Source organism: Lampetra fluviatilis, chromosome 4, assembly GCF_964198595.1.
Source record: "Lampetra fluviatilis chromosome 4, kcLamFluv1.1, whole genome shotgun sequence".
Lineage (NCBI taxonomy): Eukaryota > Metazoa > Chordata > Hyperoartia > Petromyzontiformes > Petromyzontidae > Lampetra > Lampetra fluviatilis.
Genome location: NC_136278.1, coordinates 8,334,560 through 8,361,298, shown reverse-complemented (window position 1 = coordinate 8,361,298; position 26,739 = coordinate 8,334,560). Strand labels below are relative to the sequence as shown.

Sequence of the window (26,739 nt, the reverse complement as noted above, 5' to 3'; positions counted from 1 at the left end):
AAAATTGTTATAGTTTTTTATTTAATTATTTGATCTATCTACGTGACTTTACCAAAAGAACCAAGAATATTATGACACCCTGTATATATTTATCGAGATTTTAAATAAAAAAAAATCTCGATAAATGTTTTTAAATTTGAAAAAATCTGGAGGGAAACCCTCGAGAACCTGACAAGGACGGGGGGGGGGGTGATGGGGGGGTGGGTGATGGGGGGGTGATGGGGGGTGGGGAGTGGGGGGTGGGGGATAGGGATGGGGTGGGTGAGGAGTGGGGGATGAGGGGGGGATGGGGGGGATGGGGGGGGATGGGGGGAGGGATGAGGGATGGGGGGTGGGGTGATGGGGGAGGGATGGGGGTGGGGTGATGGGGGGGGGATGGGGGGTGGGGGGAGGGATGAGGGGTGGGGTGATGGGGGAGGGATGGGGGGTGGGGTGATGGGGGGGGATGGGGGTGGGGAGTGGGAGGTGGGGGATAGGGATGGGGTGGGTGGGGAGTGGGGGATGAGGGGGGGATGGGGGATGAGGGGGGGATGGGGGGGGATGGGGGGAGGGATGAGGGGGGATGGGGGGAGGGATGAGGGGGGATGGGGGGGGATGGGGGGGGATGGGGGGAGGGATGAGGGATGGGGGGTGGGGGTCTCTCCACCGCGGCTCCGAAACGATTCAGGCGAAGGTCTCAGCAGCCGCGGGCGACCTCAGCGCGGCGCACATCACGATGCCTCTCTCGCCTGCCAACACGTCTGGCGACGGCGGCGGAGGCGACAACAACAACAACAAGGTTTGTTTGCGAGCCACGGGAGGGGGAGGCTTTGTCTTCATGTTTCTACTGCGAGCGAGAGACGAAGCCGCTCCTCTGAGCGTCGTCTGGACGCTGCTGCTGCTGCGGCTTGGAGCGCGGCGGGTTTTGTAATGGCGATTGACGCCGAAGCCTCGGGCCTAAGGCCTTGGCTCACGGCTTCGGTATTTTCTAAATGTAAAAATAAAATAAACTCTGTTATTGGTGTCGCAACGCGCGTTGAAATACCGATGTTTAATTTGCTGATTAGTGATGTTTGCCGGCGTGTATGTGAATGTTGATGTGCGGTGCGGTGTTTGTGTTGTGTATCACTGCTGCTGCTGCTGTTCATTGTCCTGATGATGGGGAGATGCAACACAGCGGGCATTGAAGGTGTCCCAAGTGGCACCGTAGAGAAGACGACTTTACTATTTAACTACCTTTGTGTGCACCCTTAGAGGGGACATTTATCTGTGATTGATAGGTTATTATTTCGGGTATCTGGTATTTTAAGTCGGAGGAGGGGAGATTGCGCTTAAACTGTGTTTGCGATAGTCACGATTTTGCAAGGTTATCACATAAATGTGCGTTGCTGCCCAGTTACGTTATACATCTTAAGTTGCAGAGTGCAAACCACTGGAATGACGAAATTATGTATCAATAGTGGACAGTAAGCTATCTTGTAATTATCACAGGCACAGTGCAGAGAAAGCAAGGGCTTTTGTTAAACTGTTATTGATGGTCAGTCACCCTTATTTAGTTCCAAAGTGGATGGATTAATACGTTTAGTAATGTTACTGATATTGGCACATTTAAATATAGAGTGGGGTGCGATATGGTTTTTAATAGTAAGTTATGCTTTCTCATGTAATGTTGGCTTGACACCAGCTTTTGATGAAGTTCTGGTATTTTAAGCTCCACGTGTTTCCGATCACGCGAGAAGGTTTCAATGTGTGATTTAATTTGCAAGGGGACAGCCGACTATAGCTATGCTGTACATTAATTATTACTTAGAGCAAACTGGATCAGTTCATCAAAGAGTTGCCTAAAAACGTTTCAATCATGAAAACCAGTGCTAAATAAGTATATTATTCGACAAGGAAATGATGTAAAATGCTATGTACTTAAGCCTCTCCTCCCCAACACGTGAGCATGCCTTATGAGTGCCCTAACTTACTACAGACCAATTCAAACCTTACTGGTCACCCCGTGCCCTTATAAATCTCAACGTTCATCCTACAAAGTCCCATCACAAGGGAGAAACACAAACAAATAGAATTTTTTTTACCGTATTGAAACGGCTGTACGCAGTATGGACCTAAAAACTAAATTTTCCTGTACAAGAATACGGATAAACAAGTTTGCTTGAGCTACTTCGTAGGTCATCTGCCGTGTGATGTCTCGCTATGTGGCTTGTTATTATCGCTAATTGAACACTTGTGAGCAAACCAATGTCAGAAACGCCTTCCAGAATCAATGCAGAGATGTTCTCATTCAACACAGTCGTGATGGTCTTTCGCAGCTGCAGGAGATGCTTGGCTAACACATTAAATATGATTTGAAAAAACAACTTTTTTTAGGGTTATGACTGTACAGAAACTAAATAGCTTGATTCAAGTATCAACAATTTTGTGTCTTGTTTTTACTTTCTATATTATCCGTTTTGTGTATTTTATCATTAGCTACAGTTACATACCATTTGCATGTGTAAGACCATTATTTTTTAAACATGCGATTGAGTACATGTGTTGTGAGTACTACTGATTGATAATGCATATACAGTATTTACTGTTACACGCCTAATTTGAGATTTGATGCACGAATCGTATTTTTTTTGCGAGTAATAAATAATTGCATAATTGTAACCTTAGTTTGTACGCTAAATCTCAATCTGTCTGGGTTAAATCGCAGCAGGCCCACTCCAAGAACCTTCGTTGGCTGCATATCACCTGGCTGAAACGATTTTGTATTTTAATCTTAAAACCAAATGTCACATTCTTATCCTCTTTAATATAACACACATTCACATTGGACTATTCATATTAATGAAAATTTTAAGACCTGAAGAGGATGATGATGTTACTATCAAGAACACAGATTGATTTTGTTTTTTATAACCGTGGAGTCGAAGGCAGGTAAAATCTGGGGCCAGCATGGAGCTGAGCTACTGGAGTGAGCACTTCCTACCATAATTTTAAACATTTTAAAGCAAAAGATTTCAGACAAGCACGATTAGCCATGTCCAATTACTCAATTTAATTCAACATTATTAACTACAAGCTGTAGTTCGTGGTTAATTTTGAAAGTTGAGTTAAAAAAAAAATATCTTGAAATGAAAAGCAGCAGGCCCACGAGACTTCCAGCTGACTTGCCAGGGACTTAAGATGACATCTGATATAGCCACTTCATCTCATGGATGAATGCAAATTGAGGGACAGTGGCTTGCAATGTAACTAAAGCAGTTGGGGCTGTATAATGGTTAGAAGGATATTTTGTTCCAACGAAAGCTGACGGAAATGCAGTACTGTAAGAAACCAATCACAGAAATAAAAGTTAAGGGTATTGCTATATATCACATGCCCTCCAAGCATTGTGGTCGAAAGTACAAAAACACCAACATTTTAAACCACAAATGAAGAAAATGTGTAAATATTGTCATAAAAATTGTCAGATGTTAAAAGCTAATACGTAGTTATTTTGTTTGAATACATTCAAATGACACTTTTTGTTTACAGATGAAACCAGAGCTCGAGTTGGATGGCGTCCTGTTCACTGAAACCTTCTGTAAAGTTTGCTCTGCAAAGCTCATCTCCGAGTCACAGCGCCTGGCTCATTATCAGGTGCAGTTTTCTTCATCTAATTTAATTTGTGGTATGTTTCAACATTCATATGCGCAAAATGGACGCTAATATATATTCATGTCCCCGTCCTATATTTTTTTATCCAGAGCCGTAAGCATGCCAATAAAGTGCGCATGCATTCAATGCTGAACTCAGAAGATGGAGGTCCTGTGCCAAAGATGCTCCGAACAGAGGTGGTAAGTCTGATTCATAAAATTATTTGGACTTAATTTTTTTGCAAGAAGTTCTGTTGCTGTTTTGGCCAAACAGATGACAATACATGCACTGTCTGCTTCATTTTTTTGCAATCTTATCTACAAATTTTGAAATACTAAGTAAAATTACACGAATGTATTAAGGAATCAATGATAAGTGTTTTTTATTCACGTGCATTAAAAACATGTCAAATACTGTATCTAACTGCTGTATGGTTTAAATAATTTGGTGACTGCTTTGTGAAATGTTTTTATTGTCCCACAAGTCATGCATATTTTAACAAATGGAAATGAGGCCTTGCCACTAAATAACAACTCTTATTATATACACAAAATATCACTTTTATCTAGTTCTTTAATAAAGATTTCCATTATTCTGTAATTGGGATTTGTCACGTACAGAGATGTTACTTTTTGCATTTACTGTGTCACTGGCAGCCTGGCGGCACTGAGGATTCCACAGAAGTGGAACGTATGAAGGCATGCACCCTTTGTAGCATGGTCTTCAATTCAGCTGTAGTGGCTCAGGCACATTACCAAGGCAAGACCCATGCCAAGAAGCTGAAGCTGATGTTAGGCACTGAAGATGCCACTGCTACTGTGAGCCCTGCGTCCAAAAGGGGTAAGTGCATTTGCAGTGAATAGAAGGATTTTAACACAATGGCATTCGCAAACAATTGGGACATTTTATGCACAACAACTTGTATTAACATGCTATAGCCATTTGAAGGCACATTGAATGTTTCTCTCAATATTTGGAGGATAATTGCAAAAGACATTGATTGAGCAATCATATTTTGAAAGTTACTGTAAGGTTGTGTTCACCAATAGATACACATGAATAGGCAATAATTTACCAACAAACTAGCTTGAAAATGATATACTATGTGGCTTATTCAATATCTATTCAAAGTATTTTTGAGGCTGTGTAATCATTATGCATCAGCTGTTATATAAAATATGATGTAACTGTGTATCGAACTGTAGAGTAAAATTGATACATTTTCTTGCAAAATACATTAAATGTATTGTGTATAATAATTTGTTAATATGTATGTACATGATTGAATCATGAAAACCCTGCAAACACTCAAGTTTCTTCACCAGAATGCCCAAAACGGAATCGAACTTAAATTGGGAAAAATAACTTAATCGGTATGTACTTGATTGTCTTAATTGGAATTTGTAAATGTCAATCTATTGCTGGATGATGGCCTTTCCATGCCACACGTGATACGAGGGCTATTTGACCATCCTTCACGCTGGTCAGGGTTTGTGAAGCCAGGGACCTTAGGCATTGGAACACAGTACAATACAACAATGTATCGTGCTTCACTGCCCTCTGCTGTCAACGTAGTTTCACAACCGCCCATCATACCTATGTTTATGCACGGTAGTCACCCATCCAAGTGATATCCAGGATCAAGCGAGCATAGCTTATGAGATCTGATGAGATCGGGTGTATGTAATTTGTAACATTGCTATTGTATTCTCTGAGTTGTAAGACACTACATCATGGGACCTTCTTTGCCAGTACCAAAATATGAGAATAGGTTTTCCCCTTTTTTCTAGCAACAAAACAGGTGTTAAGATGTTAAAACGCCAAGCTGAAACCTTTTACAAGGAATCATGGCTGCATTAACCACAATACTTGCAGTCAGAATGCAAACCAAAAACATACTTTGATAATATATGCATTGTCTTTGAAACTGATCCACACCAGAGACAGCTTTCTTTTGAGCCTAGTCTCAAAACGGTGTTAGACCAGAGGACGCCAGTTTCAAAGACAATGCATATATTATCAGTGTTTTTTTGTTTGAATTCTGACCACAAGTATTGTGGTTAATGCAGACATGAAGGATTCAATTTAGTGTTTTAACATCTTAACACCTGTTTTTTTTGCCAGAAAAAATGGGAAAACCTATTCTCATATAAGACACTTTTCTCTCTGTATTTTAAAGCAAAAGTTGGGGGGGGGTGTCTTAACCCTCCAGAGTGTCTTATAATCTGCAGAATATGGTAATATATTTAATACAGTATATTTTGTTGAGTGAGGAGTAGGCCTCGGCAAGGTTATTGTACCCTTTTTACTGGGTAAAAGGGTAAAGGTGTCGACATGCCAAGGGTTAAGGGTAAAGGGTAGGGTAAAAGGTAGACTCGTTGCTTTTTACCTTTTACCTTACCTGCTAAAAGGTAAAAGATAGGGTAGAGTGATTGTATTGTGGTGAGGTAAAAGGTAGGGTAAAGGTAGGCTCGTTGTTTTTACACTTTTACCTTACCTTGCCGAGGCCTAGTGAGGAGACTGGTGTTAAAGTATAGAGTAATTCACATGTGTTGCCTGTTTATATCTACAGTGGTGATCCCTCCAAGTGGTGCTGCAAACCCGGGCCCAGTCGAAGACGCTGCATTGGTCAATGCTTCTCCTCTGGCAGGATCTGACCCACAAAAGCTGTGCAGGCTTTGTAATGCATTTTTTAATAATCCTGGAATGGCAGCTCAACATTATGAAGGAAAGAAGCACCGAAAGAATGCTGCACGCGCTCAAACATTAAGGGAGCCTGCAAGTGCGGTCACAACTCCTACCCCTGCACGTAAGAAATCATTTTGTAGTTTTACATTAATATACAGCTTCTTGGTTCTTTCGGTAAAGTCACGTACAAGGGAAGTAATAAAATAATAAAAATAAAACATAATAAAATAATTCTCACGACGTTTCGGCCACAACGCAAGCAGCCGTCGTGAGAATTATTTTATGTTTTATTTGTATTATTTTAATACTTCCCTTCTATGTGACTTTACCGAAAGAACCAAGAAGATGAATCCCTGCAGTCTCGAAAGCTTTAAATCGAAAATTAATATACAGCATAATGTGAAGCTAACACTGTACTGGATAAGATATTTCATGTCAACATTGCTTTATAATACTAGTTTTTCTTCAATGCAGTACTTTCTTAAATAAAATATTTGTATGTATAGTGTTGAAAGCACATGTATTTTAAGGAATGGCCATATCTTCATCTTGTGGTGATTAACAGTGTAATTTGTTTTCTTTTAGCCGCCAAGACCACCTATGTCTGTGATTTGTGTAATGTGAACCTAAACTCAATGGATCAATACCAGAATCATCTCAAAGGCAACAAACATCAAAACAAGTAAGTAGCGGTCTTTAGCAGCACTTGATACAAATAATGTTTTTATATATGTAAGATTAATTTCTTACCATTAGTTTCATGTAATTAACAGTGGTATTGAAATGCAATCGACCATAATTATTTTGATTTTAAGGCTTTTGTACGAGGCACAATTTATAATTTGTCCTTGATGCATTTCAACATGAAAACTCTGTCCATATATTGTTTGTGCATAAATAAATTATTTAGCATTTTTAATTACATGTTTTAATCTATAAAAAGCTAAATATAAAATACTACCTTTTAGCATTATAAATATTCCTCGACTCCAATATACTGTCGTAATAGTCACATTTAAACAGGCCAAGCATGTTCATCCTGACACGTTGGAAAGGTTGATCAACTTCATATAATGTAGTTTTTCCACTAAAATACTTCAGTTCTACGTGGCTTTCATTTACAAGTCTTGAGATGTTTGGACAATTTCTTATTTTGTGTATTTGACAATCTGATTATCTGGAGAAAACTCCTCTATATACCTGGGGATATAGTAAAACATCTCGGCATATGTGAGAAACTTGCTAGTATGCATGAAATAATTCCTCTCCCTTTGACACATCGTGAAATGATTAGATTTGAGCGGATTATATTTAATAATTTTTTGACCATCTGTTGCCTTTGTCTTGATTATTCGTTGTGTATAATTTGTATGAATTAATAAATACCTCATTCAGATATGCATGATTCATTATGTCGTCTTGTGTGAGCGTTACCATAAGTTATAATTGAAGAATCGTTCGTTCATTTAATGGTTATTTGCTGCCATCTGCTGGTCACAAAGAATAAAATAAATATAGACCGACTGTACGGGAGCCGGAAGTTAGTACTTTATTATATTGACGTGCGAATTAATTAATTATATTAATGCCCCTCCCACAACATGCATATGTTCTCATGGCTCCCACACAAATGTATGCATATATAGCACGATTACCACTTCCTCGCTTCCTTTGCATCCTCCACCAGTGATCATGGCTTGCAGCTCAACATAATTGTCCCCTACCCTTTTATTCTGCCCTTTACGTCCCTCTGAGCTCATCTAATCCCAAGCGACCAAACACGCCTCCCACTGGACACTCTAGGGAAAAAGATTGTTTACAGTTTTAGTTATAGAGAAGCCTGTACAAAACCGAGTCGAGACTTTTGATTATTATTTTGTGGTTGTTTTGCAGGCTGAAGCAAACATCGGCAATACGACCAGTGAGCAGTGACACCACCGCTGAGGGGAAAGATGAGGAATGGAAGCCTGAGACATCAGAAGAGGCATTCGCCGAAGAACCCACTCCTGGCATGGACCCAAAGTGGCTCTGAACACCTCCAGTCACACCATCTCTTGCCACCCTCCCACTTTTGATGTGGTTTCTGCTACAGTACAAGTCTGTCTTTGCTTACGATATACAAATCTAAAAGCTTCACTGCTGAAATAGATTGACTAGTCTTTAGTGTATTTACCATATATTGTGTTTTAATGTAGTAAAATAAGTCATGCTCGATTTGTTTTAAACTTGCATAAAGCTTTTCAAAAGGCACCTATTATAGTACGGTGTGGAAAAAGTTAAACGTCCATAGTTACAGTATGTAAGGATAAAATGTTTGGTTTAGCTTTTTTTTACATAATGCGTTTCAGATATTCAAATGAGTGTTTTTTTCATTACATTAGGTAGTTAATTCAACAAACAATAAAGTTGGGGTGTAAGAATCGCTATACTGTACTATAGTCCACTAAATATTAAACTGACTAACCTCTATGGGGAGGATACTTTTCTTAAAACCAGAAAATTGGAGAAGCTCCGCATTAAGTGGATGAAATTGATATCTTCATTGGCGTTCCTCAAAAGGTGCAGAGATTCGAAGGTAATACCAAATGCAGTTAAAATTACAATAACCCCCCCCCCCTCAAATCGTTGCACCTGACGAGTTAATGAGTTAATGATGACGTCACCCTGCTGCTGCTCTATATAAAACAACGGGGGACAGAGCAGAGCCTCACCATTCTTTCGAATTGCCCGATGATGTTGGATGCAATTACCAGTGAAACGTCGTACTCAAATTGTAAATGTTGTGGTTTCACGCTTCAACACACCGGTGGGCTAAAGCAGTGAACTATTTGTCTTTTGTCAATGTGACACGTTTTTCCTGATTGGCCGTGTCGGGTGGTGGGGGTTTACGACACATTTATAAATAACGCGATCTAAACCCAAAAACGTTGATTATGAATACTGTACTGTAGTCCACTAAATATTAAAATTGGTATGAAGGGTCTAGTTTGATTTGCCAGAGCATGAGTTTCAGCACGTGGGAATGGTGATGTCAACTTGAGGGTTTTTATTGCATTACATACACCGAAGGATTGTAACCTTCTTCTTGGTTCTTTCGGTGAATTCACGTAGAAGGGATATAATAAAATAATAAAAAAGAATTTTTTTTAAAATTATTTTTATTAAAATAATAAAAATAAAACAAAATTGTATTATGTTTTCTATTATTTTATTTTAATAATAAAAAATAAAACATACTTTTATCATGTTTTATTTTTATTATTTTATTATAATAAAATTATGTTTTATTTTATTTTTTCTCTTCTACGTGACTTTACCGAAAGAACCAAGAAGATGAATCCCTGCAGTCACGAAAGCTTTAAATCGAAAGATCGTAAACTTATTGTGGTGGTGGGGTTTGTGTGTTCCAATAACCTTCAGAGCTATGTCGCCTGGAGTCTTGTACTCCGAGTTGGGTCTCCCTTTGTGAACAGGTCTGGGGGGGAGGTTCCAGACAAATAACGGTCCAAAACAAGCCCCTTATGAATGGTTCTGAAATATTAAAATCCTGAGAACCTTGCCCAGACAAGGTTTACTGGGGACCCCCCCCCCCCCCCCCCCCGGAGCCAGGCCTGGGGGTGGTGTTCGCTGGCAAGCGCCTGGTGACTGGGTGACCCACATAACCCAGTTGGACCCAGCCCAAAATGGCTATTTGGTGCCGTCCTGTGGGCCCACCATCTGCAGGACGAAGGGTGAGGGCGGTTGGGATGCCAGTATAGCAGGGAGAGGGATGGTCTCGGATGGACTGGACTTTGGCAATGTATACTAGTTATTGGGACGTCCAATGTCAGGCCGCTGGGGGGAATGAGCCAGAGCTGTTGGAGGAGGTCAGTCTCACCTCCACACACAGAATTGGCACGAGAACCAAATTTCTCGATTGGGGGTGGTTTCTCTCCTATTCCAGAGTATCCCCTGATGAGAGGCTCTGGATGGTTGTGGGGATACTCACAAGGACCCCGGCTGGGTGCTGTTCAGTTGGAGAGTGTCCCAGTGGATGAGAGGGCTACCTCAATGAGACTTTGCGTCTCGGAAAGGAAAATTCTGTGCTTATACACCAAACAGCCATTCAGAGTATTCAGCCTTCTTGGAGACGGTGGGTGTAGTGCTCGATAGTGCTGCCTACCGACTCCATATTCGTACTGGGCGACTTCAATGCTCACGTGGGAAATGATGGAGATACCTGGATAGGTGTTATTGGGAGGAATGGGGGCCCCCCTGATCTGAACCCAAATGGTGAGATGTTATTGGAATTCTGCAATTGTCATGGAATGTCAATAAACACCTTGTTCGAACACAAGGATGCTCATAAGTGTACTTGGTACGAGAGTACCTTGGGCCGAAGGTCAATGATTGACTTGATAGTTGGATCATCGGACCTAAGGCTGTATGTTCTGGACACTTGGGTGAAGAGTGGGGCAGAGCTGTTAACTGATCACCACCTGGTGGGAAGTTGGATCCAACGCTTGGGGCACTGACCAGATAGACATGGAAGGCCCAAATGAATAGTGCGGGTTTTCTGGGAACGGTTGCCAGAAGACCCAGTGCAGAAAGATGTCAACTGCCACCTCCGAGAAAACTTATTCTACACTCGAGGTCATGGATATTGAGTCCGAGTGGATGATGTTCAGGACCATGGTTGTCGATGCAGCTACAAAAAGCTGTGGCCTGAAGGCAGTTGGTGCCTGTCATGGTGGCAACCCTAGGACCTGCTAGTGGACACCAGTGGTGAGGAAAGCTGTCAAGTTGAAGAATGAGGCTTTCTGAGCTATGCTCAGGAAAAAGGTCTCCACTCGATTGAGAGGTACCGGCTTGCCAAGAGGGCGGAAGCGGTAGCAGTCGCAAAAGCCCGGATGTGGGAGGAGTTTGGAGAGGGACTATCGGGCAGCCTGAAAGATGTTCTGGCAAACCATTCGATGCCTTAGGAGGGGTCGACGGGACGTGGCCAAGGCTGTTCTCAGTAAGGGTGGCGTAACATTGAACTCAAGGAGATGGTCGAGAGGTGGAACAAACACTTTCAGGGGCGCCTCAACGCCGTGGAAATGCCCTTGTCTCAGGAGGCAGCCCTGGAAACCGCTGCGGGGGGGCGGGGGGATCCATCCACCTGCTGAAGTCGCTGCAGCGGTCGAGGGCCTTCGTAGCGGCAAAGCTGCTGGGCTGGACGAGATTCCCCCAGGGTTGTTAAAAGTGCTGGAAAGTGTAGGAGTGTCATGGTTAACACGCCTCTTCAATGTTGCATGGGAGGTGGGTACAGTACCTCTGGATTGGCAAACGGGTTGTGGTCCACATTTTTAAGAAAGGGGACTAGAGGGTGTGGTCCAACTACAGAGGGCTCAGCGTCAGAGGCGTAGCTAGGGGGGGGGCAAGGGGGTACATATGTCCCCGGGCGCCAAGGTAAAGGGGCGCCAAAATGAGGCTTACAACGTTACATTATAACTTATTGCGGCGGGCGCGGCAGCCTGAAACTACTGCACAAATCTACACCTCAACCTAAACGTTTATATGTCCCGCCACACACAGCCTACATGTCATGTAATTACATTTTGGTATGTGATTAAACGGGGGGGAGGGGCGCCAATTTTATAGTTCGTCCCCGGGCGCAAAATATCCTAGCTACGCCACTGCTCAGCGTCCCAGGTAAAGCCTATGTCAGAGTGCTGGAGAGAAGGCTACCCGTCCGGTGGTCTAGCCTCAGATTCAGCAGGAACAATGCGGATTCCGTCAGGGTCGTGGAACAATGGACCAGCTCTTTGCCTCTCAGATGTTTGAGGGGTCATGGGAGTATGCTTCTCCAGTCTACCTCTGCTTATTAGAATTAGAGAAGGCATATGACCATGTTCCCCGCAATGTCTTGTGGGAGGTGCTGCGGGAGAATGATGTACCGGTGCTGCTTTTGCATGCTATCCGGTCCCTCTTCCCGCAGTGAGAGCTGTGTGTGTATTCTTGGTGTTAAATCGAAGTCGTTCACTGTGGGTGTTGGACTCTGCCAAAAGTGCAACTTGTCTCTCCTCATTTTTGTGATTTTCATGGACAGGATATCAAGGCGCAGCCCAGGTATGGAGAGTATCCAGTACGGGAGCATGGAGGTGGCGTCGTTGCATTTTGCAGATGACATTCTCTTTCCCTCGTCGGTCTGTGATCTCCAGCGTGCACTTGAACGGTTTGATGCCGAGTGTGAAGCTGCTGGGATGAGGATCAGCACTTCCTAATCTTAGATCATGTTGTGGGAGCTTTACTGTTCTGTGGTAGTGAAGCAGGAGCTGAGTTCTCGAACAGCTCTCGGTTTACCGAAAGAATGAGATCGTGATTACAAGAGGCTGAAATGAGGTTTTGCCACAAGGTTGCCGGGCTCAATTTCCATCATCGGGTAAGGAGCGCTGTAATCCCGGAGAGCCTTGGAGTCGAGCCGCTGCTCCCCCGGTAGACTCCCGCTAGAACTCTACTGGGCACGTCCCACTGGGCGAAGAACCTGGGGCTGGCTCAGGACATGCTGGCGGGACGATGTCACTCGGCTGGCCTGGGAACACCTGGGAATTCCCCAGGAAGAGCTAGGGTTTGTCACCAGGGAAAGAGGTCTGGACCGCCCTACTCAACATGCTGCCGCCGCGACCCTCACCGGGACAAGCAGATTGAGAAACTAACGAGCAATTTCACAACAAATAACCCCTTTTTTTACAATTTGAACATTGGTCGCAAGTCTGTTTTTAACTCTATGGGGCCTGATAAAGGCCTTTATTTTAGCTCATCTTGTAAAGTTGAGTGTGCAGCTAAAGACAACCTGAAAAAAATAATCCTTGGCCTTTTTTCTGCCGTGAGGATTTGGGGGAGAAGAGTGAATAGCAACACTCTTGAAAGTAATGCAAAGTTGTGCTTAAACTTCAAGACAAATAAAATGTTGAAAAAAAATTTGTGTTCGTATTTTATCTATCACAAGTATGGAAAACATATGTCACGTACCAGGTAGAGCTTATGCAAGTTTGGAATTACACTTAGGAAAAGTGTCTGGATCAGTTACCATCCTGTCACCTGACTAATTTGTTAATAGCCCTTTGTCATACCACTGCTGGATGAAGGCCTCCTCTCGCTGTTCCGTAATGGAGGTTGTTGCAAACATTGTCAGCTTTACGTCAGTTAAGTGCAGATGTTTTCTTACAGAACTTCGGTCAACTCAACATATGGTGCAGTCTTGAGCCGTGGCCGTATAAACACCTTGCAAGTGGAGTACTGTAGTAATGTACAAACTGCTTAAAGTCAACATTAAATAATTTAAGGGCAACAAACTTAATGTGTACAGCTTGTGTTTATTTAGAATTTCAACCGTGGTGAATAGAAACGTAAGAATACTCATTTTACCACAGGCTAGTTTTGTGTTGGCCTGCCTCTTTACACGTAATCCATTCATGTACATTGTCCCATTATGCATATAATTATGGTGATCTGTAATGCCTCACTGTATGCTGTGTGTAACGCTTGATATGCTCCGTGGATTATGCAAAAAAATCATGAAAGGCTTATTAAAATGGTAACTAATTGTTAGTTTGTTACAAGAATAATAAAAACCAAATGATCCCCTGTTTTTTGTATTTTATCTTTGCGTTTTGCACACCTTTACAGAATAATAATAAATAATATCCGGTTAATATTTGTGTGACAATAGTTTTTTTAAAATTCTTATACATAGAATAGAAATTGAAATAAAAAAGCAGCATCACTTATTTTGAACTCGATGCAATTTCACTTTGACTTTTGCTCGCACTTATAGTGAAAATTAGTGAACACCGACCTGTCCTTTCGGTTTATAGTTATTTATTTTGTATTTACATCAATATAAAATCTAGCAAGTCTATACTTATTCCTGTAACGATAAAGGTGATTTACAGAGACATTTTTGATTACATTAATTCAATACAATATTTACATTTTAACCTTTTCATATTTTTTTATGAACCTATCATACGAGGGGCAATTACACTAGTCTCTAAATATTCATGAAATTGCTAGAAAGGCAATCTTGGTGAACCTTAGTTCTATTCACAGCCACAGCTAACGTGTCTGAACAGATATCATTTGTGTGGCACGTATCATTTAGGCCAAAAACACGCCAATTTTATATTTTTCCATTAATATATTCAAGTTTTCCAATCAACACGTCAGGCAGGTTACATGTCACACCTACGTTGCCATACATTTATTTACCGAGTTATTTTAAAACATTCCCAGCATTATTGCAAATACGAGGAAGATTTAGGGTTCTGAAACAACTGGTAAACCGGTAACCGTTTTATAATCAACTACTCGTATTAGTAATTTTTAGCAATGATAGCGTGGTAAAAAAAAGAATTAACCCGTAAAAACAAAGTTTTTCACTAACAGGACCCTGCGGGGTGGGCTGGTAGGAATAATACTTAGTACCGGTACAGGGATATCGACCGGGTATAGAGGAGTTAAAGAAAAAATTACTGTATTCTAGTGTAACGTTAATTAAAAGTGTTTGTTTTGACAAGAAACGCTGTGAGATTTAAAGACAACCCCAACACCACCCTCAACACCACCCCTCCCACCAGCCCTCACCACCCCCCACCACCACCCAACCCCACCACCACCACCCCACCACCCCCCACCACCACCTTCTGCACGAGGCCTCGCGAAGCCTCCCGCACTAGGCCTCGCGAAGCCTGCCGCACTAGGCCTGGCGAAGCCTGCTGCACTAGGCCTCGCGAAGCCTTCTCTGCAGTAGACTTAGCGAAGCCTGCTGCACTAGGCCTTGCGAAGCCTTCTCTGCAGTAGACTTAGCGAGCCTTCTGCACTAGTCCTCGCGAAGCCTCTGCAGTAGGCCTCGCGAAGCCTTCCCTGCAGTAGGCCTCGCGAAGCCTTCTCTGCAGTAGGCCTCGCGATGCCTTTTCTGCAGTAGGCCTCGCAAAGCCTTCTCTGCAGTAGGCCTCGCGAAGCCTTCTCTGCACTAGGCCTCGCGAAGCCTTCTCTGCACTAGGCCTCGCGAAGCCTTCTCTGCAGTAGGCCTCGCGAAGCCTTCCCTGCAGTAGGCCTCGCGAAGCCTTCTCTGCAGTAGGCCTCGCGAAGCCTTCCCTGCAGTAGGCCTCGCGAAGCCTTCTCTGCAGTAGGCCTCGCGAAGCTTTCTCTGCAGTAGACCTAGCGAAGCCTTCTGCACTAGGCCTCGCGAAGCCTTCTCTGCAGTAGGCCTCGCGAAGCCTTCCCTGCAGTAGGCCTCGCGAAGCCTTCTCTGCAGTAGGCCTCGCGAAGCCTTCCCTGCAGTAGGCCTCGCGAAGCCTTCTCTGCAGTAGGCCTTGCGATGCCTTTTCTGCAGTAGGCCTCGCAAATAAGGCGATTAAATGTATCTCGTGTCTGTGTTAATATAAATGTATCTTGTCTCTGTGTTAAAAAAACGTGCTGCGTTTCAGTAAAGTTAATTTGAAGCAAAGTTTAAAGTTTCGCCGTGAGGCTCCGGAAGCGACAGCCATCTTGTTTAGTTCACAGATCGCAGGGGGAACGGGCGGCCATCTTGTCGGACAGACGGACAGTCGGACGGACGGACGGACACATTAATCTATTGGTGGTCTGGTCCACTTCGTTCCTACCAGTATAAATCCTTTATATGCGTGGCGGCTAGAGTCCTCTCGTCCTCTGGCTTGAGATGGCTGCCACCTATGGGTCAGATGATTACCTGCCACCATTAAGCAATTGGTAATTAAATATATATATATTTTCCTAAAAAGTGTAAAATTTTGGAAAATAAATTGTCACGCACAACGAGTCTGTGTGCAAAATGTCAGCTCGATTGGATCACGGGAAGTGGGTTAAAAAACGACCGAAAGATTTGCACGGTCGTAAGCGCGCAAGCAAGCAAGCAAGTGAACTTAATATAAAGGATTAAAAAATGCAGCCCCTGCAATGTATTGCTGACCCCACTGATGGTGAAAGGGCCTCGATTAGAAGGAACCTAGAGGGTGTTTTGGTCTAATCTTCCACGCTCAACAGACGTCTTGGAAGAGGTCAGTGTGCCCATCACACTTTACCCCATCGCATGCGAGTTGCCAAATCGCCTGTGGCTGCAGACTGCTGGGTGGACAGGCCAGGTGGCTGGGGATGGAAGAAACTCACACCAATGTTTTAAATACCGCGCCGGGTGATGGAGTCGAATCGGAGACCCTCTGGACTGCAAGGTCCACTGTGATAATATAACCAAGGCCGTAATTATAATATATATTGGGGGACACACACATCCCCCCCAATCATCAAATATGCTCAAAATGCCCCCCCCAATATATTGCTATTAAAAATAATTGCGAGGCTATAGATTTCTGTTGATATGATTGTGGTTATGGTTGTACTTTATATCTCTGGCATTACACACAAGGAGACAAGAAAAGGTAAAAAAACAGCAATGTAATACAATACACGATTATACATTATTATTTGGTTCTTTCGGTTAAGTCACGTCTAAAGATAAAATAATAAATTAAATTAAATAATAGAATACGAAGTTTCGATTGCAACACAACGTCGTATTCTATTATTTAATTTAATTTATTATTTTATCTTTAGACGTGACTTAACCGAAAGAACCAAATAATAATTCCTGCAGTCACGAAAGTTCTAAAATTAAGAACGATTATACATTATTGTACAAAATAAATGAAAAGTCCATCCCATGTGTTAATGAATTTTTTTATATTTTAGGCAGGAAATTAGTTTTCAAATTTAGCTTTTTTTTCTGGGGGGGGACCCCAGACCCCCTGGAAGATTTGGTCCCCCCCCCCAATGTTGACGCCTTTAATATAACCAATACACCACGGAAACTCCATACGTTTTTCACTTGAAATGTAAAGTTTGTGGTGGATATGCAGGCAAAAACCGGTAATCGTTTAAAAAAAAAATCCGTTTTCAATGTGGTTACCGGTTATGCGAATACACAACTCAAGTAAGAATGAATAGAAGTCTTAATTACCTCGAACACTAATTTGTACGTGCATTATTATTGATTATTATTGAGCGGTGACACAGTGGTGTAACACACTGCGCCTTGAACCCGGCAGACTTCGAAAAGCGGCCACGGTTAAGATCAGTGGCGTATATTATCAGAGCATGTTTTTTGTTTGCATGTTCGCCACAATTACGTGTGGTTAATGTAGACATGATTCCTTGCAAGAGGGTTTGTGTTTGGTGTTTGTTGAACGTCTTGGCACCTGTTTTATTGCCAGAAAGGGTCAAACCTCTTATTTTTTCACATTAATTCATTGGCATTTTCCTCGAACGTGGTGGAACAGCATATTGCGTTGCAGTGTGGTAAACGTAAAATTCCGGTAAGGGTTATTTTTAATACGGGACTGGAGTGAGTGAATCCATTCCAGTGGATTCCACTGTTAAAGATCACTCCGTTCCATGAACTCCAGTTCAGGTTTCCTCTCCAACCCAGACCTGGAAGTCCTGCTCAAAACATCTTCGCCACTTTCCGCGTATTCTCGAGGCGTGCTCAATACAAATTAATTAACGAATGCGCACACAAGACGCGTGACAGCGGTAATTAGCACACAAATGCATAACAGTGAGCGAGTTCGTCTTTAAGCAGCACAGTTTACAAGTCGGAGCCACATTCACATCTCGTTCTCGAGGTCCCCCTCGTCAGACCTCGAGACCTCCGTCCTCGCCTGGATTTCCGCGGGGTCTTAAGCGCTCGAGGCCCGGCCGAGGCGACCAAGCGAGCCCGGTTGGGTGGGTTACGGGGTTTGCTGCTGTTTGTGGCGCTGGCAACGATGAAAGCGGCGGCCTTGAGCTACGTTCTCGTGGGCGTCCAGCTACTGCTGTTGGCGACGATGCTGCTCACGCAGGGCTTTGCTGTGGAGACAGTGAAGCCACCGAGCCTGGAGCCCGGGGCGGACGCAGGAGCCGAGATCGGGACTGAGGACGCGGCCGAGAACAGCACCGACCCACCACCGCCGTCGTCGGCTTCATCATCATCACCATCGTCGTTGTTAGGTGTGAAGCGATTTCAAGAGGTCAGAGTGCTGAGCTAGCACTCGCTGAGAACCCCGTGGTCGAATGCAGGCTTTCAGCCGCCCTTGATTAAACCGGGTTGTGTAGTGAGTTGATGGTCTTAGCCTTGGTCACCATTGACCAGGCACATAATTAAATGCGGTTCCGCACAAAATGTAGCCAAATCGCAAGTGTGGGGATTGAATATCTCGACGTGGTTCCACGTCAATTGAAGCTTTCTCGGGGGTAGCTCTGTGGTATCCGCTTCCGTGGGCTGTTCTCTAGCAGGAAGGGTTTTGCTGCTGTGCTTGATATCCGGATGGATACTTTTTAAATCCTTTATATTAAGTTCACTTGCTTGCTTGCTTGCGCGCTTAACCCACTTCCCTTGATCCAATCGAGCTGACATTTTGCACACAGACTCGTTGTGCGTGACAATTTTTTTTCGTGAAATTTTTTTCCCATAACTTTACACTTTTTAGGATTTTTTTTATATTTAATTACCAATTGCTTAATGGTGGCAGGCAATCATCTGACCCATAGGTGGCAGCCATCTCAAGCCAGAGGACGAGAGGACTCTAGCCGCCACGCATATAAAGGATTTATAGTGAAAAACTTTGTTTTTACGGGTTAATTTTTTTACATCATAACATGACGCGGATGGCGCAATTGGGAAGAAGGGAAGGTCTGGAAAGACTGACCACACACATCCTTCCGCTCCACCCGGTGATTTGACACTTTGTTTTGCTCCGACACATCCTGTTGGTGTCTCATTTGTATAAACTATTATAGTTTGATTTGAACTGTCCGTACTGTTGATCTCCTTTGTCTCTATCGTGTTATCTTTAGTGTCTTCTACTGTCCTCGATTTTACTGTTTGTCTTGCCTGTATTCTCTCCTGTTCTATCTCGTGTGTAGTCAGTCGAATTCTGTATCATTTGTACGCCTATTTCTTAGTACTTGTGTGTACTGTAAGTACTGTCTGTCTTCATACCGCCTTGCCTGCCTCGTTCTGCACAGTCTTGCTCTATGTCATTTGTACTTCTCTATCTCGTTTCTACTGTGTCTCGCATATACTGCCCATTTGGTTTGTACTCGTCTCTTGTTTGTTTCAGCCGTTTGTTTAAAGTGAAAAATTGCATGGATGCAAATGCTCAATTTGCTTGCCCCCCCCAAATTCTAATCGTGTATCATAAGCATGAGGATTGACCTTAATTGATGAACACTTCTCAGATGCCTGATCTTTATCATCCTGCTCAGTAGCGGAGGAGTCGGCTGAAGTCCTGGAGGACACGATGGGAGCCGAAGTCAAAGACTACGACATCTACGAGGGTGGAGAGACGAGCGGCGTCCAATACGACCCCACTTCGCCAAATGTTCTGTGCAGCTTCTTGTGAGCAACTCCCTCGGTTCCTCCTGGCTGTGGTTTATTGTTGTTCTCAAGTATGGCCTCTTGTTGACGCGTCTTTGGTACCCCCAGACAATGAGAATTCAGCTATCCGTGAGGAGGGAAAATGCTGCATGTTTGATATGTTTTGGGCTCTCTCACGGGGTAGCAGTACAGATTCTCAGGCATTTCACAAGTGTGAGAATCAGTGCTCTCCATACAGTGGAACATAGCTTCTCTCCACAGCCACCCACCCATGGCCTCTAACGTTCACCAGTCAACACAAACATTTGGCGTATAATATATTCCCTCCTCACAACTGCAGTAGATACATTCTCTGTTATGAATGTAGCTCATCTAGTGGCTGCTGCAGGGTCACATTAAACTATGTAATGTAGTTTTAAGTATTTGAGCGGAAGAATACATTTTAGTTGCTTAATTGATATATCTCTCCCTGATTTATTTTCCGTTTGTACAATGTGTTATTCAGCATAATGTCCTCCATTTTGCTAAATGTATTTGGAGCTTCATGATTCAGTTCTTGAAGAAGCTCAGATTTTGAAGAAGCTCCCAGCACATTGAGAATAACGTCGGACGTTATACGGAACAACACTGGGTACAACCCTAAAACACATCAGAAAGCTACACAGCATAACCATGAAAACATACGCATCGGTAACTGATGAATCGTTACATACTTGATTAGATCTAGATTTGAAGCTTTCGTGACTGCAATGATTCATATTCTTAGGTTTTTTCGGTAAAGTCACGTAGGTAAAAACATTAAAAAGAAAAATTAAATCACGACGTTTCGGAGGCAACACAAGCAGAACTGATTCTTCGGCCGTTGCCGATCATTGCTACAAGTCGGTGGGCTGTCATGAAATTGTATTTTCCGAGACCAAGGTTATCTGCAAACCTCCTGGCTACCATCAAAGGTTTGTACACGAAGCCATACAAATATACAAACACAGACATAATTTAAACCGTGATGACGGTTACAAACTGAGTAATCATTGGAAAGATGTGATTAACCATGCAAAAAAGATTTAACTACACTTATTTGCCAATCTTATTTGACAGACAACCATTACTGTTTTACCATGTTTAGTGGTGGTCTTCTTGTTACAGGTTGAGTCAAAAACCGCACCTCTCCATAACAAAGGCTCAGCCTTTGTTATGCAGTCTATTCTTAGTCTCAAGCCTCACCTTACCATATTAATAATAAGTATGCGGCCCTTGCCCCACCACTTTCTCCAACCATTATATAAACGCAGGGGTAACTCCTGCAATCTCTCATTTACTTGATACAGCTGTCGTGGCTGTGACGGTACCACCTGAAGACGGAAGCTTGTGTTGCCTCCGAAACGTCGTGATTTTATTTTTTTATTTTACTTTTTAATGTTTTTACCTACGTGACTTTACCGAAAAAACCTAAGAATACTTGATTAGACATTCTCTTGGAGCCTTCACCAAACTGCACCGACCAGCGTGGCAACGTTTTATTAAATAACCCCCCTTAGGGCGGCCTGTAGGGGGCCCTCGTCCAGCAGGAGAATGACAAAAGGATTGTACATCATGCATGTATATGGAACTTGTTTTGCACTATTGTGCCCAGCTATCCATGTTATGCATCACCCATTTCTCAGGTTCTTCATGTTTTCTCTCTCCCCCTTATGCCAGCTAGCCAGCAAAACGTTTTAAATGCTATTGTATGATAGTATGATAGCCAAGATGGGTGGGGGGGACGTGTCTTCATCATACTTGCCTGCATGCTAGCCACCCCAGTCAGGAAGCCAGCTAGCAAAAGTTTTTAAAATAATATCGTTTGATATTGCTCCTGTAACATTCAGGAATACTAAGGCTTTCAGGCCAGCGCTGGCATTGTTGTATACCCAGACATGTTTTTTTTATTCAATGACAGCATGGCATGAACCATTCTTCTGTAAGTTACTGAACTTTAGATCTGTTATTATATATTGTGTAACTTTATTTGTGCAAACTTTGTCCCTATTATTGCAGGCCTGATGAGTTTGTGGAATGCGAAGAGCCAGTGGACCATAACAGCAATGAAACAGCCTTGCACGAACTTGGATACGGATGTTTAAAGGTGCTCATGAAGCCTATTGAAATGCAATTCCTGATACTTGATTTCGCTGCTGTAATGGAAATCTCACAAGCATAAACCTCAAACGTGCACGATTCTTGAACATCCTGAGTTACATTCCCATGAATATTGGTTCAGACCTTGTTGAAAGCAGTTGGCACTGTTATAAACAAACCTAGGACATGAACAAAAGCAGCAATATATTGAAAGTGGAAAATGCTGCAAAAAATTTGCTTTTGTGAATTTCTGAACCATTCATGTTGCTTGTTACTTTGAACTGAGAACATATTTTCGTAGTTTTATTTCGTTAAGGAACTTTCTACAGCTATTAACAGGAATTTCAAAAAATCTGAAATTAATTTTCTGCATGCATATTGCCAAACTCTTGTGGCTTTCAAATATATGATAAAAACTATTGACTATGGAAAGGCCTTTGTCCAGCAGTAGATTGACAAAGTATTGTAAATTATTGTTTTTGTATTGGTGACTGTCCCATACCTGTCAACCCTTAAGTTTTGCCCGTATTCTTGTACAGATAAATTTAGTATTTTGGTCCGTATGGCATACAGCCGTTTCAATACGGGAAAATATATATATATTGTCTTTGTGTTCATCCCTTGTGATGGGACTTTGTAGGATGAATGTTGAGATTTATAAGGGAACGGGGTGACCAATAAAGTCTTAATTGGTCTGTAATAAGGTAGGCACTGATTAGGGGTTGACAGGTATGCTGTTCTATGTGCATTGTGTTGTACAATGCATGGACATTAACCTCAACTTACATATGTCACCTTTTCTTGCACATGGTTTTATTAGAAAGTTATTGGTTGTAAAGATAGCCATTGGCAGTTTTGATGGGTTGAATAATGCGTCTTTGTGCCACTTCTCACATCCCTCTTCACTCCCATCCTAGTTTGGGGGCCATGCTTACAAGGATGTGAATCACACTAAAGTAGTCTGCACGGCTCTCCCTAAGATTGAGTGCGTTGGCAAAAGGACTTTTCTTCGGGGACACGTGCCCTGCATCAAGTAAGTGATAAGTATCACATCAATAATATCAACTTCAAATGTGCAGTGTATTGCTTTTATGTCATCCGCATACAGGAAGTGTGCTAAAGTGTTTTTTACTTGTATCATAAACAAATTCCGATATTTTTGAACTGCCAATAAGTCCCATTGATAGCAATTGACGGTATCAATGAGTTTCAGAGAAAATTCTATACATCTATTGTACAGTTTTTTAAACTAGTTTTTGATCATCAGTTTATGGGCCTTCCAGGATAATATTTTTCAGCAGCATTTTTGTTAAGCAGGAAAACTAGTCTTGGCAGCAGAGTCAGTTACGTTAAACTGCTGCTGGGTTGACCGATAATATCAGAGGCAAGAGCGAGAATATTTATCTTACTATTAAGGAAAATATGGAAGTTTTAAGATATAGGCAAAGAATACAATTGTGATATATAATTTGCAACATGGTGATGTAGAACAGTTTCACAATGGTTTTGAATCTAAAAAAAATAGAATTCAGTGTACATTCAATGCCCATTGGGAAAATGTGTGGATAAGAGCTTTCATTCTATTTGTGAATATAACAAACTTTGACAGGGAATGTTGGAGCAGCTGCAACATTCCCTTGCGGTCATCAACACTGATGTTGAAGATACACAAACAAAAAATAAACGAGCAGTAGATGTGGATTGTTGTTCAAATCTAACATTTAAATTTCTGCTCGTTTTGGCGTGTGTAAACATGTTTTTGCTTTGTCTGCTGCAGGTACAATGGACACTACTTTGTCACCACGCTGCTTTACTCGTTTTTCCTGGGCTGCTTTGGGGTGGACCGCTTCTGCCTGGGCCACACGGGCACGGCGGTTGGCAAGCTGCTGACGCTTGGCGGGCTTGGCATTTGGTGGTTTGTGGACCTGATCCTGCTCATCACAGGAGGTCTCATGCCTAGCGATGGCAGCAACTGGTGCACCTTCTATTGAGCCGTGTAGGCTGAAAGCAACTTGTGGCAGCAGACCCAGATTCTGCTAACTTGCAAATTCTGCTGCATCTGGAACGACAAACTTTCCCGCACCTCCGTTGGCTACGTGTGGTGCGAAAGAAGTTCTACATGCATACATATAAACTTCTAGAAAGACGAACACTTGTAGCTGGCCTGACTTCAACAAAATGACTTAACTTTGTGCAATCAGCAGAGATGTTTGTTCTTTTGTTTGCATTTATTTGGCACCGGGTTTGCACATGCACAGGTTTGTATAGTAAACTGTAAATTAGCCTGCTTAAGCAATGCTGTTATTTTTTTTTGTAAAAATTTCTTATTTTCTAGGAAAAGAAGTCATTGAATTGTCAAAAGGAAATGACCATTATAAATGCCTTGCTGCCGTGTGGTCAAGTCATAGTTTTCAAATCTTGATATATACAGTAAACATGCTCTTTTAAATGCATGGCATCATGTTCGTTAAAAGTTTTTTTTTTACTTTTGCATGCCTTTTGCTTTTCACACAATGCAGTCCCAAAGTGGGAACTGTTTAAATAAAACAATTATTGGGCCTTTGGTCCAATGGGTTAATGTATATTTATGATAATTTCCGAAGAAGTGCACACATGGTTCTAATTTTTACACGCTCAAATTTGTGACGGTTAAGTAATTTAACATTTTTGTTTGTGTCATGTTACAGGTTGTGTTCTTTTTTAAGTTGAGTGAATAAATGTTTAAGTTTCTGGAAATACGAATTACAGCAATTTTTATGGCTTTCCAATCTTTTCTTAAGTAAGCGCTTAGGCAATCGAGGGGAGGATAAGGCTATGGGATGCACAGTTATGTATACAGAACAATTTCCACAGTGTAACTTTTATACCTGTGGCTTTTAAGAAAATGTGTGGATAAGAGCTTTCATTCTATTTGTAAATATAACACTTTTTATTTGATACATGTAAAACTTGTAGGCCATTTATTATTGTACTTTTGCTTGAAGACCTTCTGACACCATTTCAGTCTTGTGGGTTATTTGGACACTTTCACCAGGATGATCAGTGTGGGCTGGTGAAGGGGTGGTAATTAACTGGTTAAGATATCAGCCGACATTGATGCTAGCCATGGGGTGGAATCCGACTCGGGTGCCTGGTTTATAAAACGGTGATATAACCATTATGTCACTACTTCACGATGGATACATGGCTAACAGGCAGAATTTAGCTCCTGCAGTGAGTACGTTTGGGATGATGTGGAAGAGTGAAGTGGTGTAGTGTAATGTGCTAATCTTGTGTCAGTATTGGCAGAATGTTAATGGTGGCAGAAGAAAAAAACATCCTTACCAGCAGCCATTGCCTATACACTGCTGGATACTTTCCCTTCGCCATTGACATCTCAAAGGTCTGCGGTGCCACAATCCTCATTCATGAAACATTAAGGAACATTTTCCCTTGTAGTAATCCTGCATAATGCACAGGCATAATATGACTTTGAAAATCCCCCGCCCACCTACGCATTTCACAAGTAGTACTAATCACATACCTGCATTTCCCATAAATATGCTAAATTCCTCTTGATATGCAAATTATTTTGTCAAGGCGCCCTTCCCCCCTTCAAACCCAGCTTAAATATACGCTCCAAGCGTGGTGGTGTTTCATTCAGACGCTGTCTCCCTGACAGACCTGGTCTTCACCTGAGGACGCTGCTTGCGTTGTGGCCGAAACGTCGTGAGAATTGTTTTATTATTTATTATTTTATTACTTCCCTTCTACGTGACTTTACCGAACGAACCAAGAAGATGAACATTTTCCCTCTTAGTAATCGCTGTTTATTCATTTATCGGCGCGTTCCCTTCTTTGGCTGTGCTTCAACGACCAGTCTCATCCACGAGCAGAGCAAACGACCGCGCACGGCAGGTGACCACGTCCAGTCAGGGGAAACCTCGCACAGCAGGCCAATGCGCACAATGGGCACCCGCACGGCATGGGCGACTGCAAGCTGGCAGTTGTGCCAGTGAAAACGTAAACCTGCCACCTGCATTCCGCAGAGCATGTGCGGCACAAATGTAGCCCCTGAATGCACTACAGAATGTCTAATGACCCCTCCCCCATCCCCGCGTTTTGTCTTGCAGCCCTCATACTTTGCATCATTATCACGATCATCCTTTTAAAAACATTTTTAAAATCAAATATGATCACCCTAGGGGGGGGGGGGAAGGAGTCGTCACTGCATTGGCAGCATGCATTTTCATCATCAATTGTGAATTTGTGAGTATGAAAATGTAAATGCTAATCTTCCTATTATCTGTTGTTTTTTTAATAGATAAAAGCTCTGAGACCATCATATGTGCACCCGCCCCCAGTGAAATGGAAAATGATGCCAACTACGTTTTCATATTGGCCAATTTCTAAAAGTCGGTGTGGTGAAGTATGGTCAAACCCCGAGCGTAGGGAGGCCTGCAGAGATCACTCACAACCAGTGGCGGCTCCTGCAAAATCTCTCAGGGGGGGCAAATGTCTGGATGATTGATAATGATAAGGTCCACCCATGCAATGGATACATTAACAGCTTAAGCATGTAAAGGCAACTTCACTTCTTTAATATTAATGAAAAATAAAGTGACTTACAATACATCTTGTTTGTTTCTATACTCACTATTAAAGCAAACCACTCAAGTTTCTTTTATTAAAGATTCCACTAGGTGGCGACAAATTATATTGTTGGATGAAACGTGCTTACGTATGATGACGTAAGCACGTATGATGACGTAAGCACGTTAGGGCGAGCCCTCCCGGAAGCCATAGAGAATGCATTGCAGCGCCCCCGTTCGAAAAAAAACATCTTTGAATGTAAGTCTATGGGACCACTCGGGGCGATTCTCAGCTGGAGGGAAATCGCCCAAAAAGAGGCGGTACTCCACAGAACGTAGCATGACGCTGATTGG

General features: G+C 42.5%; 2 protein-coding genes across 4 annotated transcripts; both read left to right on the top strand.

The window, feature by feature from the left end:
- The first annotated feature begins 626 nt into the window (after positions 1-626).
- ZMAT4 (zinc finger matrin-type 4) lies at positions 627-9,283 on the top strand. 2 transcript variants are annotated; one of them, XM_078855501.1, is made up of 7 exons: positions 627-778; positions 3,511-3,615; positions 3,723-3,809; positions 4,269-4,452; positions 6,185-6,421; positions 6,886-6,982; positions 8,194-9,283. In XM_078855501.1, exons 1-7 carry the CDS (start codon positions 716-718, stop codon positions 8,330-8,332), a joined length of 912 nt encoding a protein of 303 aa, XP_078711627.1. In that variant the 5' UTR covers positions 627-715; the 3' UTR covers positions 8,333-9,283. The 2 variants fall into 2 exon arrangements, with proteins under 2 accessions (XP_078711627.1, XP_078711626.1); XM_078855500.1 differs by having other exon boundaries at positions 3,723-3,812.
- Positions 9,284-17,774: 8,491 nt separating this feature from the next.
- On the top strand, positions 17,775-26,372 carry TM2D2 (TM2 domain containing 2). Of its 2 annotated transcripts, none has more exons than XM_078855499.1 (5): positions 17,775-18,327; positions 19,588-19,717; positions 21,734-21,821; positions 22,732-22,847; positions 23,592-26,372. In XM_078855499.1, the coding sequence occupies exons 1-5, from the start codon at positions 18,105-18,107 to the stop codon at positions 23,803-23,805; spliced, it is 771 nt and encodes a 256-aa protein (XP_078711625.1). In that variant the 5' UTR covers positions 17,775-18,104; the 3' UTR covers positions 23,806-26,372. The 2 variants fall into 2 exon arrangements, with proteins under 2 accessions (XP_078711625.1, XP_078711624.1); XM_078855498.1 differs by having other exon boundaries at positions 19,585-19,717.
- The last annotated feature ends 367 nt before the right edge of the window (positions 26,373-26,739 follow it).

Excerpts from the sequence above, each read along its gene's own strand:
- ZMAT4 (XM_078855500.1), top strand. The coding sequence starts at position 716 with ATGCCTCTCTCGCCTGCCAACACGTCTGGCGACGGCGGCGGAGGCGAC. Across the intron at positions 779-3,510 it reads GCGACAACAACAACAACAAG|ATGAAACCAGAGCTCGAGTT; the intron begins GTTTGTTTGCGA and ends TTTTGTTTACAG. Across the intron at positions 4,453-6,184 it reads GAGCCCTGCGTCCAAAAGGG|TGGTGATCCCTCCAAGTGGT; the intron begins GTAAGTGCATTT and ends TTATATCTACAG.
- TM2D2 (XM_078855498.1), top strand. The coding sequence starts at position 18,105 with ATGAAAGCGGCGGCCTTGAGCTACGTTCTCGTGGGCGTCCAGCTACTG. Across the intron at positions 18,328-19,584 it reads ATCACCATCGTCGTTGTTAG|TAGCGGAGGAGTCGGCTGAA; the intron begins GTGTGAAGCGAT and ends CATCCTGCTCAG. Across the intron at positions 21,822-22,731 it reads TTGGATACGGATGTTTAAAG|TTTGGGGGCCATGCTTACAA; the intron begins GTGCTCATGAAG and ends CTCCCATCCTAG.